Genomic DNA, 15052 nt, shown 5'->3' with positions numbered 1-15052 from the left:
TTTTTCAATGTGAAATCCCCATCTGCAAGGTCTCAACATAAATATACTACTGACAGTTTCATATGCTAAATAGTCATCATAAACCTAGATAAACCCGAAGCAGGAAGCAGAGAAAATCTAAAGATGTATTATATACCAACAATGCCATGGAAATGAAACGAACATGGAAGTATCAATAGTCACCTTGACTGTGAACCGTGCCCGATGTACTTTCACACCACACTTACCAGAGAGAGCAGAAAAGTAAAGTATTACACCCTGTTCTACTGGCTGGTGGCATTTTAAGTTGGCATTTAAAGCAGAAAGTCTGAGAAAGCTGTAACTTAGATTCCTTCATCCTTTTTTTTTTTTTTGTCCCCTACAGAGACCATTATGGTAAAAGGAACAACCAACTACAAGTACCTAAAAGCTGTCAAACGAATCTTTTTCTCTAACTGTTCAAATACGGTCAAAACTGAACTCCAGCCCACCTGAGATCTGGGACACTTGAGCACACGTATGGAATTTTTTTTTTTTTTTCACCAAGAAACATAAGTAAAATCAAAAGCATTCTAAACCGGTTTTCTGTAAAATATTTGATAACATTGTAATTCCCTTTCAGACAAAATCATATTCATTGCTTCTTGTGCACTTCATTTTAAATCGTTATTTCCCGGGGCGCCTGGGTGGCTCGGTCGGTTAAGCGGCCGACTTGGGCTCAGGTCATGATCTCACGGTCCGTGAGTTCGAGCCCTGCGTCGGGCTCTGTGCTGACCGCTCAGAGCCTGGAGCCTGTTTCAGATTCTGTGTCTCCCTCTCTCTGACCCTCCCCTGTTCATGCTCTGTCTCTCTCTGTCTCAAAAATAAATAAACGTTAAAATAATAATAATAAATAAAAAATAAATCGTTATTTCCCAAACTGTGTTCTGAGGAACGCTGTGTTCCTGGAGATGTCAAAAGAGGTTTTGTGAAAACAGTATTTCAAAGTCAAGCAAGACCAGGCGATTGCATGTCGGGCCTCTCGTTAGGAGGTTAACAACGAACATTAGCACATTTAAAGTTCTGAGAAGTCGCACACTAATTTATTCAAGGGTTTTCCAAACTTTCTTGGACACAACTTTCTCTTGTCTTCTTGGAGTATCTATTTACATTCATGCGTGCATTAGGTAGTACGGGTTGGCAGAATTTGGTTTCTAAAGTCTTGCAGCTAACTCTAGACTTGCTACTTTCACATAAAAAAAAAAAAAAGCTGAAGTCATAGAAAGGGAAATTACCGCTAAGCACACATGACTTCTTATCTTTCTATATTATTTTATTTGCTTAGAGATGCATGTCCCTTTAAACGAAATTGAACCTCTGCTGTAAAAAACATGGCTGGGGCAGGCGGCTTCTATTTTCTGCTTCAAAGCTCTCTGAGGGCTATCTCCGTCCAGTTTTTAGGAAAAATTCCAATCACAAGACATTTTGGGGGTGACATGAGTATTCTCAGCCGATGTAGCAGCAGGACACGAAAAGGAAAATAGGGACTTCATCGGCACATGGTCAAGGCAAGACAAGCGCACGGAAGAATCTAGGTCAGCCTTATCCTGACGTTCTGTCCTTGGGTTGAAGAGAGGGCATGGTGGTGACGGGCACGCTAAGGGTGAGAGAGCCTCCACACGTGTGCGTCCTGAGTCACGCCGCTGCTCTGCTCTGGGTGTGCTCTGTTTGGGTCACAGCTGTCACCTGACATGTCACCTGTCACCCCGCACCATCCTCCCGTGTTGGCTCTCCCGTTTCTATATCCCAAGTCTTTCTCTTTCTGGGTTTACCCTCACCTGGGGATAGCACATTCTCCAGCAGGTCACTGAAAAAGGGTAACACAGTTACGTTAGTCACATGGACGCGATGTGATTACCTGGTTTAATTTTATGCCAGCGGTTCTCAAAGCGGGTGCCTGGGTGGCTTGGTTGGTTGAGCGTCTGACTTCCGCTCAGGTCATGATCTCGCGGTACGTGAGTTCAAGCCCCACATGGGGCTCGCTGCTCTCAGCACAGAGCCCGCTTTGGATCCTCTGTCCCCCTCTCTCCCTCTGCCCCTCCCCTCTCTCAAAAACAAATAAAACATTAACAACAACAACAAAGTGCGCCCCCTGAACAAGCAGCAGCAGCACCTGGGAATTTGTTAGAAATAAAGTCCTTGGGCCCCATCTCTCTAAATCAGAAACTGGGACTGTGCCCAGGACGTTGAGTTTTAACAAGCCTCCAAGTGTGTCTGATGCCTGCTAACGTCTGAGAATCACTGTTTTCTGCTGTGTGTCCACCTTTCTTTCGCTTTGTAGCTACAACTGCTGACTGAATAGCTTATCATTGTTTACAGTTTGGTAGCTTTGATTCACGGGCTTTTGCTCATAAAAAGCCACTTCAGCTCTAATTGCTGCGCACCAATTTACTTTTGTTTCCAAACACGCCACAGCTGTACGAGACACTTCAATGCTGCACTCCAGGGTGCCTCTCCTGCCCATTTCGTCACCCTGCTCCCACTCACTGCGGAAGGTACTGGACTATCTTGTTAGCAGCCATCCTCTTCATACAGTGCACCCACCAGAGCTGGAGCCAGCCGTGATAAATGGCTGAATTTAAACGATCTCCCCGGGTGATATATGCACGCCAATTAATGCTGCACTTGCTTAAAAATAGCACCGATAAAGCGATTCCAAATGCGGATGTGTTATCTCTGACTTTTTATGCTCGTGAAAACATCAGGCCCCTTAATTATTATATTGCAACTCGAAATTTAAAAAGCATTTAGAAGAACTGTGCTGCAAAAATATCATGACGAATACATTCCTAGAAATATTTTTAAACTCTCTTCGCCTGGAGCTGCAAATGTAAATTTTTCTGTTAGCAGTAGGTCCTTGTTCAGCTAAACACTTCAAACTGTTCACGATAAAACAGGAGCTTTTTATTCTTCTCTTTCAGTTTTCCTATCTGATATATAACGACTGTTAAGTTACCTGTACACATGAATTAAAACATTCTGATTTTAGGGGCGCCTGGGTGGCTCAGTCGGTTGGGCGTCCGACTTCGGTTCAGGTCATGATCTCACGGTTTGTGAGTTCGAGCCCCGCATCGGGCTCTGTGCTGACAGCTCAGAGCCTGGAGCCTGCTTCGGATTCTGTATCTCCCTCTCTTTCTGCCCCTCCCCCACTTGTGCTCTGCCTCTCAAAAATAAATAAATGTAAAAGAAAAAAACTAAAAAAAAAATTCTGATTTTGTTCTGTGTTGTAGAAAGTAACAAATGTCCGTAGTAATATTATTTGTAATAGCTAAAAAGACGAAACAACTCAAATATCCATCGGCTGATGAATAGATACATAAAATGGGTTTAAACAGCGGAGTATTACTCAGCCATAAGAAGGAGACAAGTACTGATTCGTGCGGCAACATGGATGAACCCTGGAAACGCTGTGCTACGTCAAAGAAGCCAGACACGAGAGGCACATAGTGTATGATTCCGTAACAGGAAACGTACAGAGTAGGCAAATGCACAGAGGCAGAAAGTAGATCACTGCTTAGGAGGAAGCGTTCGGGGGGAGGAAGGAATGGGGAGTGACTGTTAATGGATACGGGACTTTTTGGGGTAATGAAAATATCCTGGAATTAGTGGTGATGATGGCGCAATTCTGAGAATATACGAAAAGTACTGAATTGTACACTTTAATAGGGTGCATTTTCTGGTGCGTGAATTAGATCTTGTACTTAAAAAAAATTTTTTTTTTAATGTTTATTATTTTTTTTTGAAAGAGAGATAGAGAGAGTACGAACAGGGGAGGGGCAGAGAGAGAATCCTGAGCAGGTCCTGAACTGTCAGCACGGAGCCCAACACGGGGCTCAAACCCACGAACCATGAGATCATGACCTGAACCGAAGTTGGACACTCAACAGACTGAGCCACCCTGGCGTCCCAATCTCGTACTTTTAAAAGTACAATATTTGAAAATTTATTGTCATGATTATCAAGGAGTTACATGAAAAGAAACAGATTTAGGAATAACATAGGATTCGAGAGAAATGCTAATGACTCTGCCTCTAATCACTGATGCTAAACTGTTATTGGGATGACTGGACGATTGGATTAATGCTGAGTCTTCTCACTTACCTACGAAGTATAAATTTGGCTCACTGAATGTAAAAAATCAAATCAGTGTGTCTTTTTGTCTGCACGGAGGCAGGCAGGAGCTGTACAGCTGGAGGTGTTGCTGGGTCCACAGAACCACCACTACTGAAACCCATGGTACAAAAATGGAATCAATGAGATATAAACAAAGGACAGAGCCAGTGAGAATGCTCACCACTAGCCCAGCATGCGAACATATGGATTTTTTTTTCCTACCCCCAAAATTAGAAAGAAAAGTCCAGGGCAGTCTAACACACTTACCCAAACTATGGCTCACGGATATAATGATCTGGCTTCTGTGCATCTTCTATCTTCTTTTTTTCTTTTTGGTATGCATGACAAATGATCTAATGACCTAAAGGAATAGTTTGACCTAGACATAAAGAACTTAAAATTTAAACGGAGGAAGAGAAGGAATGGACTGTTCTAGGAACAGAGTTATTCAGTATCAAAAGGTCAAACGAGGTTGCTGCAAATCCACCATTCGGTGAAAATATTAGAACGAGAATATTAACCTATATTAGGTGGCTGAGATCTGTTACACCGTGAGGGTGCAAGTATTTTTAAGTTTACCAAGCTCATCATCTCCAAAGAGTTTTGTAACACCAGACCTGGACCCTTCATATAAACAAATACTTCTTAAAACAATAAAATAGAAAAAAAAAAAAAACCACCCCAGAAAGTAGACAGTGTCGTGTCTATCTTCCTTCACCCAGCGTCCACGGAGACCAGCCATCGATCCTGCCTCGTCGTTTCCTGAATTCCTCAACCACAAGTTACCTGCAGCCATTCCTTTGAGCTGCCCTACTCTGAAATCTTGCTTTCCAAGATTACTTTCCTTCTTGATTCCTTCCAGCCTTCTCATTCCCTTTAATGCATCTGCACTTTGGCCTCATTGAGACATCAGGTCCAATAATCTTTTTATTTTCTCGTTATCCATCACTTGAACCACTTTCTTGCTCCCCTCCTCTCCCCCCACCGCCATGGTTTCTGCTTTATCTGCTGCTAATTCCTAATCCAGGAGTCAGGCAGACCTTTTCTGTCAAGGACCAAACTGTAAATATTTTAGGCTTTACGGGACCTACAGTCTCTATTACAACTTCTCAGCTCTGCTGTTGTAGCACAAAAGCAACCAAAGACTACATGGGAGCCAGTTAGTATGGTTGTGTTCCAATAAAATTTTATTTGCAGAAACAGGGGGTGACCACATTTGGCCTCAAAGCTATGGTTTGCAAATTCCTGTCCAAATCCTATTTCAATTCAAATATGCTTTCTCATTCCTACCCCCAGGCTGCTCAGCGCTATTGGAGAAAGCACAGATCCTGCAAATTAGGACCCCCACAAATTCTGGCTCTATCGCTCCATTGTACCCGTGTCTTATCAGCATCTTCTTCCATTCTCTAGAGTGGCTATTCCTAAATCTCAGCAGACCTTTCACTGCCTTTATACCACTTCCCCTCAGTCTGGGCAGGTGACCTCAGACGATAAGATATGGAGGCCACAACCTACAATGTGTGGCACATGAAGGCTCAATACATCTTAATTACTAAAACCCGCCAAACCCATCCCTCACACTCTGACACATCCCTTCCCCTCCTTCCTTACGGGCGCTCAGGGTAAGGTGAGTGTCTTTCTGTTCTGGATTCTAGCCCACTTGCCCCTGACTGTGCCCCATCTCAGGCTAGCCGCCCCCCCTCTCCCCGACCTCACCTGCTCTGCTCTCCAATCTCCCACTTGGTTTCCTTCCCAGCAACAGCCCCTGGTGAGCTCCCTGCCCCAGCTTCAGCCCCCTCCACATCAATCCTCCACACTCCCCCCACCATAGAAATCAGTAATTTTTCTACAACACATTCAAAAAGCCACTCACGTGGCTTAAAACTTTTAGTGACTTGCATTCTCTTCAAACTGAAGTCCAAACTTCTTAACCTGGCACACACAGCGCTTCGTCATCCGTCCTGGCGTCATTTTCCAGTGCTTTCTTCCATTATTTCTTCACGCACACTCTCCATGGCTGCTTTACTAAGCTGCTTTTGATTCACTTGTTGAATGTTGGGTACCTACTGTGTGCAAGGCACTGTGGTCGGTGCTGGGGCTTCAATAACCAATAGGCAGACGTGGTCCCTCCCTCAGGAAGGCGCCATCCCACTCGGGGAGTGGGGGAAACATCAGACAACTTCACGGATATGCAATCACATCCCACTCGAATGGCGGTACGTGCTAGAAGGATAATTACGGGTACCAAGACAACACAGAGTGGGAGGGGGATCTGAAGTAATCAAGGGGGTCAGGGAATCCTGTGGAATCCCGTGGAAGCTGAGCCCTGAAGGAGGAGTGCAGCGGGGAAGGGCTGGGTGGGAAGCGTTCTGGTCTGAGGGAACAACAGCGCCAAGCTGGTGAAGCGATTTGGTTTACTTGACAAGCGGAAGCATCACCAGGCTGCGGGGAGAGGCAGAAGGGAGACCGCGCAGGGCAGTGGAAGGCTAGCGACCTTCAGGAACAGGGCGACGGTCCGAGAGGTCTGCCGTCTCAGCGGGGGAGCAGCAGTCGTCAGGTCCTCTGGCCGCTCTGGGGAGAATGAACTGGAGCTCCCTAGGATCTCTTTGGTCCGTCCCAGCTGGGCTCTATTCCTCAGCCTGCAAGGCCCTTTCTGGAAGGATAGGAGTTTCCTTGCTCCTGAGAATAAGCGAGGAACTCCTGGGTCCTTTTGGAAATAACCGGAGTGGATGTGGAGGGTTGGGAGGGGGCTGGGGGCTCGGGGCTCTAAAAGCAGAACTAAAGGGGCGCCTGGGTGGCTCAGTCGGTTGAGCGTCCGACTTCGGCTCAGGTCATGATCTTACGGCTCGTGAGTTCGAGCCCCGTGTCGGGCTCTGTGCTGACGGCTCGGAGCCTGGAGCCTGCTTCGGATTCTGTCTCTCCCTCTCTCTCTGCCCCTAACCCACTCGCATTCTGTCTCTGTCTCTCTCAAAAATAAATAAACATTAAATAAATAAATAAAAGCAGAACTAAAAACATGGAAACTGGGGGTGCCTGGGTGGCTCAGTCGGTTAAGCGTCCGATTTCGGCTCAGGTCATGATCTCACGGTTCGTGGGTTCGAGCCCCAAGTCAGGCTCTGTGCTGACAGCTTGGAGCCTGGGGCCTGCTTCGGATTCTGTGTGTGTCTCTCTCTCTGCCCCTCCCCCACTTGTTCTCTCTCTCTCTCTCTCTCTCAAAAATAAACATTAAAAACAAAAACAAAAACACAGACACTGGAGTAAAAATAGCAAACTTTTCTACGGCACTGGCCTGGTCCAGATCCTACCCTGAACACCTGATGTTTGCGAATTCAGGGACCCCCTCCGGCGGCCCCATTCCGTAGATGAAGACAGCGCCACGCAGAGGCCACGCAGCCAGTGGCTGGGCTGAGATTATGAACCCAGGCAGTGTGATCCCAGAACCTGAGCCGCTAACAACTATGCAATCCAGCCATTCTTTGTCCTCTGTTGTGGTATATATTACATCTACTGTTTTAAAACAAAATACAGTAGGAAAAGTTTGCTTTAAACAGTCACATGCATTTTAAGAGTGAGAATAAAAATAAAATATACCGCGTTTTATATTTACCCACGTATTTTAGGATTGCCCACATGACTTCCCAGCTCCTCTGCCAGTACCGAAGCTCTCTTTTGATAACCTCAGGCCATGTGACTGAACAGTGCCCTCAGGGCCTTAATTTTGGCTACTGTATTTTTCAGCTCTGGAACTTTCGTTTCATTCATTCACTCTTTTTTAAAAAAAATCCTTTAATGTTTATTATTTACTTTTGAGAGAGAGAGAGAGCATGAAGGGGGGAGGGGGAGAGGGAGACACAGAATCAGGCTCCAGGTTCCGAGCCATCAGCACAGAGCCTGGCACAGGGCTCGAACCCACGGACCGCGAGATCACGACCTGAGCTGAAGTCAGACGCTCAACCGACTGAGCCACCCAGGGGCCCCTCGTTTCATTCTTTCTTCACAGATACTTGTATTCTGGTGAAATTCTCCATCCTTCCCTCTGTGCTCTTGATCATGTTAATCACAGCTATTTTAAAGTATTTATCTTACAATGTCAGTATCTAGCTTCTCTGTGGTTCTGCTTCTGTTGTCTGTTTTTCTCGTGTATTTTAAAAGCCAAAAACTTTGCATGAGAAATTATAGGAGCTCTTAAGCAAGGGCTTCATTGTCTTCTAGAAGACAGATGGAACGCAATACAATCCCTTTGCTCCACTTGGAGCTGGGTTTCGGCATTTGTGAGGGCTGTTCTAGTTCTGGTCTGTTCTCGCCCCTAGATGGGAGTTGTGATGCCTGGGGCGTGGCCTGTCGCAGGTCCCAGCTGAGAGCACGCTACTCACCAGAGCCACTCCAGTTTGGCAGACCCTGAGCTCCACCCTCTGTCTGTCTCCCAGAGCCGTGAGATGATGAGAACCCTTGCCCTCTAGAAGCTGCCTCCCCCTTAGCTTCTTGGCATCACATCCCTAACGTGTGCAACTTAGCAGGAGTAGGTATTTCAGTAAGAAATTGCACAAAGACTTCGGGGCTTTCTCCTCTGTGACTTCCTCTCCTCTGGCATATTCGCCCCTGGAGTCCCTGCCACCGGGGATGCCCCAAACTCCAATCCTATCTCTCAAGCTCAGTAAACAGTGGAGAGCCCAGGCCTCTGATTTTCCCTCAGTTTCCATCATCCTGCTCTGTGAATAGGCAAATGATCCATGGTGGGAAAACTGAGGTGAATGCGGGGCCAACTACAAGTAAACTAGTTTCCTACTTTGCTCACATCATTTCTGACACCAAATGTGGGTTCTGCACACCAAGGATTTCTCTAATTCTCTGGGGACACTAACTGGGTGTCCTATAATTTAACTCCATTCTGGCACTACCCAGAGTTAGTGCAAACACCACAGATGAGAGGCCCAATCCCTCAAGACCGTCCCCCACTTCAGTTGCCACTCACAAGTCTAGGCCTCACATATTTCTGACCTGCCGGCTATAAATTGAGGGATCCCATGATCCCCTCCTCGGGGCCGGTACTTTGCTACAATGGCTCACGGAACTCAGGAAAGTGCTTTGCTTCCTATTACTAGTTTGTTAGGAAGGATACAACTCAGGAACAGCCAAATGGAAAGATGCACCGGACAAGGTATGGGGAAGGGCCCAGAGCTTCCATGCCCTCTCCGGGTGCACCAACCTCCCAGAAACTTCACGTGTTCGCCAACCTGGAGGCCCTCTAAACCCCACTGTCTGGGGATTTTTATGGAGGTTCCGTTACAGAGACATGATTGATCAAATCATTGGCCATTGGTGATGAACTCAACTTCCTTAGAGGTCAGTGGGTGGGGCTGAAAGTTCCAGCCCTCCACTGGCCTGATTGGTTACTCTGGCAACGAGCCCCCATTCTCCAAGACGCACCTCAACATAAACCCAGGTATGGAAGGAAGGGGTTTATTACAAATAACAAAAAGACTCTTCTCACTCCTATCACTCAGGAAATTCCAAGGGTTTTCAGGGGGCTCAGTGCCGGGAACCAGGGATGAAGACCTAATATATATTTCGTATTATATCACAGTGTCACAGTCCCCTTCCTAGGATCTTGACCCATCATGTGTTTTCTACCTCGGTTGTTTTACAGGACTTCAAACCAGCTTTTAATAGTTTTCCAGCTTTAACCAGTATTTTCGGTGGGAGGGTTAGAACAATACTACCTACTTCATTATAAATGGAAGCAAAAGTCCTCCTTGCTCACTGGCTTTAGAGGAACTTCCAGCTAATTTTTATAATTAAGTATACTTGGTACACAGGCAGTGGCCAAAACTATTTTCAATGATCTTTCTGTGGTATTTGTGAAAGAAATGAACTCATAGTAACAACATCCTGGGGGACAGCCACGCACACAAACCGTCACAGTCATTGTAACCGGTACTAATTGGTTTCCACATCAACAGTCTCTGCAGAACAGTTAATTTGGTGACAGAAGTAAGAATCAGTTTATTTTTAGGCTATTCGATCCCCTAAAATTCTGGAAAGTGCAGCAAGGGGACTGTGCTATCATTCACTGACCTTACTGACACCAAAGTAAATTTCTTTAGCCTCACCATGTTGGCTTCCATTGTTTGTACTTTTGACCTGAGATTGAGGCAGTTTAGAGTATTGATATTAAAAGCTTTATAGTTATATGAGTTAGTAAGCATTATTGTACATAAGAACCAATAAAACAACTCAGTCTTGGAAAAGTGCACAAACAACTTATTCGTTTACTAATTAACTTTAAAGAAGAAAGCATAATTACGATGTAGGCTTTGGTAACTGATAGCCAACAATCTGGATTCCCAATTGGCTTTCTCCTTTACCATCAAGGCCCAAGAATACTGCAACCCTTTTAGTGTTTTATAGGACAGAATAAAGAAGAGATTCCCCACCATTTTTGGGGGGGGGCAATCAGTACACAACACTTTAAAAAAAGGCCGCGTACGCACACACATACATTGTGTGTCTACACATCAATATACATAGTAACTCATTCCTTTTTATAAAGTGTCTTCATAGGTAACCTAAATGCCTAACAGGAAGCTCTTATTTAATGCTAGTTCTTTCTAATTTACTCGGAATCAGAACTGCTCAGAACTTGTGCTTCAACAAGTACTTGCGACCCCCAGGGATGAACTGCCTTTCAGCTCTTTAATAAAAGGGGTGCTTTTTCCCAACTGAGAAGTCCCTCTCTCTGGCTTGTATGTTTTAACGCCACTGGATGGAGAGTGAAAGAAGGGAACCAGAAACAGAGACAGAAAGCACAGAAAAATAACAGAAGAACACTTCAGAAGAGCTGTGTGTGTGTGTGTGTGTGTGTGTGTGTGTGCGTGTGTGCGCGCGCGCATGTGCGTGCACGCAGACTCACCCCATGTGGTTGCAGTCTTGAGGTTTTCCTCATCCACGTGAACAATGCTGGATTGTGTTGGCTTCTGGAAGTCCTTATTGCTTACCATCTCCTTCACTGGGTCAAATGTTTTGAATGAAGGAGAGACATAGAGCGTCTCTACAGAGGCCTGGTTACAGAAGGTAGAATCTGACTTTGACGTCCTTAAATTAGGGCTGACAAACTCTTCCTTATTCGATGACCAAAACGATGGTGAAGTTGTCAACGTGTCAAAGCTTTCTGCAGCTGACTGCTTTTCCAGAGGCATTTGCAAAGGGCTTTTGGTTATGGTGTTTGTGATGGTACTGCTGTCTGGTTTCTTGTCCAAACTCACATTTGTCGGCAGAGATGGGCTTTCTTCTGAGGGGGTAGGCACAGCGTCTGTAAAATAACAAGTAAGAACCATGATCAAAAAATACAACTGAAAACACTCTGTTTTAAATCCGTTGCAATTTTCTTTTTTCTTTTCCTTTAAAAAAAATTTTTTTTTACGTTTATTTATTTTTGAGACAGAGAGAGACAGAGCATGAATGGGGGAGGGGCAGAGAGAGAGGGAGACACAGAATCCGAAGCAGGACACGGGGCTCGAACTCACAGACTGTGAGATCGTAACCTGAGCTAAAGTCAGACGCCCAACCGACTGAGCCACCCTCTTTTCCTTTTTTTAAAGTAAGCTCTACACCACGCATGTGGCTTGAACTCATGACCCTGAGATCAAGAGCCACATGCTCCACGGATAGAGCCAGCTGGGTGCCCCCAAATCCATTGTAATTTTAATAATGGATTTTTTTTTTTTTAATTTGAGAGAGAAAGAGAGAGAGAGCAAGCAGGAGAAGGGGTCTGGGTAGGGGGAGAGAGAGAGAAAGAGAGAGAGAGAATCTTAAGCAGGCTCCACATTTGCCTGACATGGGCTCGATCTCTAACCCTGGGATCATGATCTGAGCTGAAATCAAGAGTTGGATGCTCAACTGACTGAGCCACCCAGGCACTCCTAAATCGGATTTTTTGATGCTATAACAGGATTCTCTATTTAGTTGTTTCTACTTTCTTACTATATTTCTCTTCTGCCTATATAAAGTATACCCCAGCTATTACTGATGCATTAGTCATTTGGTGGCCGCTTCTCTCTCTCTCTCCTCACTGAAGCACAAGGAAAGGAAAGCTTCAAATAACTTGTCTTTAAATATTTTTCTCTTCACCCACTTATCTGTCTCTGAAACCACTATATTTTTAGAACCTTCAAACGTTCATCTTTTACAAGATAAACTAGAGAAAATATGCCATATCATACTGGTCTATCCCTACAGAACCCCCAGCTACCAAAAAAAAAAAAAAAAAAAAGGCCGTTTTCCCCTGTAATAAAAAAATGTCTTCTTGCCCTGGTGTCTACACAAAGCCCATGAAAGAAAACCCTGCTTTCGGTAGCAGAATCCTTTGTCTATGTGGGAGAAAAGAAGCAATCTTTCAGAGCCGTTGTGATGATTACCAAAATGTAAGTTCCGTCAGGGCAGAATCTTTATCCATTTCATTCATTAATATCACCACAGTAACTAGAATATGACAAAGTACCTGGAATATAAGGGACAAATAATATTTATTACAAATAGAAGGAATTGAAAGGAGCTGATATTTAAGGTAGGTCTGATATAGGAAGACCTACTGAATCTATGACTTATGATCCTGGTCCAAATTTCTAGACGCAAACTGTTACCAACACTCCGTGCTAGGGCTTGCTCTGAAGTAGTTTTACCTGAAGTTGGATATGGAAAGAAAGAAAAGTATTTTAAGAGATACAGTTGATGAAGTTAGTGCGTCATGGGCTGGGAATGGGCAAAAGGAAGACTGAGCAGAAGCTCCCAGAAGAGGATACAGGAATTGTGTAATTCACTATCGAGTGTCTACGTATCACCATGCACACCACAACACAGCCTCACAATGCACATTTATATGCCATCATCACCGCTGTCAGGCCCTGAGTTATTACAGAAACACATTTTCATCCACAGTTGGAGGCCAGCCTGGGCGAAATGGCTGCTGGGACACCACAGCATTAGACAATTCAGGACACGTACCTCACTCCCTCCGTGGGGAGTTCCATTTCTCTCCAACCCTCTCACCTCCAAGCTCTTCCATCTTTTCAAACTGATTCAAGCAGCCTGTTCTCTTGCCCTGAACCTGTTCTTTCCTTTCCTTGCCCTCCCCTGTCATTGTCTTTCTCACCACACCCTGTCTGGGGCCCTGTATGTAGTCAGCCTTACACTTCCTCATTCTCACCAGTCCTGCCCCTCCCGGCAAACAGGCCCCCCGCAGAGGCCTTCTTAGGAGTTATCTTTGTGCCCCAGCACTGGAGAGTGTGACCCGTAGGAAGTGTTCAGTAAACGCTTGTTAAGGAGAAGGACAAATAGAAGCACAAGGATAAAGAAAGAGAAAAAGTAGTGCCTTTGTTTTTAAAAAAGTCAAATCAAGTTACTAAAGAATCATTAAAAGGAAGAGTAAATCGGTAGATGAAAATAACTTCTAAAATATCCCTAATTTGCGTATGACTGAGTTGTAACTAGTTGGTAAAGGTTTCTGTTAAAGATGCGAATATATTTCCCGGCAGAATGCTAGACTGACTAGCGCCAAGCACATGTATACCTCACCATGTTTACATAAACGCGTTTCTTCAGAGTGGATTTTTGTCAAATATTTTCCCATTGGCTTCTATTTTACATCTGAGAGAAATCGGGGGAAAAGCATTTTTCTATAGTAACAGAGTCACCTTAACACTTAGCAATATGGACGGTAAGATAATTCAGAATGACAATGACTCTCTGATGGAAATATTCATAACAACACTCAATCTAAATCTCAAATCTGGGATGTATAAAGTCATCTAACAGCCATCATTTTATTTGCTTATTTTCTTATTTTTTTATTTTAAAGTAACCTCTATACCCAACATGTGGCTTGAACTCATGACCCCGAGATCAAGAGTCATATGCTCCTCTGACTAAACCAGCCGGGTGTCCCTAGCCATTGTGTTAACGTTTAATACAAAAGCTTAACATTATAAAAGAAAAAATTATCTTCAAATTCAACGAAACAAACCAGACTGAAGTCTATCTATCCACCCTCTTTCCCATCTGTCCAGGAGAAACAGTCTTCTGGATGCTTAGACTTTGGTTTTTAGACTGGTAATCTTTTCAATGAGTAAAACACTATGATCTAAAAGAAGAAAGCATGACAACAATTCAAAAATAATGATTTAAAAAAGATTTTTTGATAATGTTTATTTATTATTGAGAGAGAGAGAACGCGTGTGCGCAAGTATGAGAGGGGGTGGGGCAGAAAGAGAGGGAGACACAGAATCCGAAGCAGGTTCCAGGCTCCGAGCTGTCCGCACAGAGCCTGATGCGGGGCTTGAACTCACAAACTACGAGAACATGACCTGAGCTGAATGAAGTCAGTCGCCTAATGGACTGAGCCACACATGCACCCCTATTTTATTTTATTTTATTTTATTTTATTTTATTTAATGTTTTTATTTATTTTTGAGACAGAGACAGAGCATGAGCAGGGGAGGGGCAGAGAGAGAGGGAGACACAGAATCTGAAGCAGGCTCCAGGCTCCGAGCTGTCAGCACAGAGCCCGACACAGGGCTCCAACTCGAGGACCTTGAGATCATGACCTGAGCCGAAGTCGGATGCTTAACCAATTGAGCCACCCAAGCGCCCCTCAAAGTTTCTTTACCTTTATTACCATCTATTTCTCACCCTGCACCCCCAACACTGGACCACCCCCTCCGCTTCTCTATCTATTTAAATCCTATCAACTTCTCAAGGCCTCTACCTCGACTACTTCTGGAAACCATTTCCAATCACACCTACCTAATCCTTCCCTTCTCTCAATAATAAATATTAGTTTCTGTAAACTCATTTTTTTTTCCACCTAAGAATATGCTGTACACAGCCTATCACACATCGTACTAACTTCCCACATTCTGACTTTAGA

The 15052-nt window shown here is 44.5% G+C and overlaps 1 protein-coding gene across 4 annotated transcripts in view; it reads right to left on the bottom strand.

The window, feature by feature from the left end:
- ENTHD1 (ENTH domain containing 1) overlaps window positions 1-15052 on the bottom strand; it is a 106881-nt gene that overhangs the window by 1253 nt on the left and 90576 nt on the right. For all 4 annotated transcript variants that reach the window (XM_086712210.1, XM_025926381.2, XM_086712212.1 and 1 more), the window contains one exon: window positions 11042-11440. In XM_086712210.1, coding sequence (XP_086568336.1) covers window positions 11042-11440 — 399 coding nt within the window. The remainder of the gene's footprint in view (window positions 1-11041; window positions 11441-15052) is intronic.

Source organism: Puma concolor, chromosome B4 (genome assembly GCF_028749965.1).
Source record: "Puma concolor isolate L17-30 chromosome B4, mPumCon1.1.hap2, whole genome shotgun sequence".
Lineage (NCBI taxonomy): Eukaryota > Metazoa > Chordata > Mammalia > Carnivora > Felidae > Puma > Puma concolor.
The sequence above is the reverse complement of the archived record's forward strand: the minus strand, read 5'-3'. Positions and strand labels throughout refer to the sequence as shown.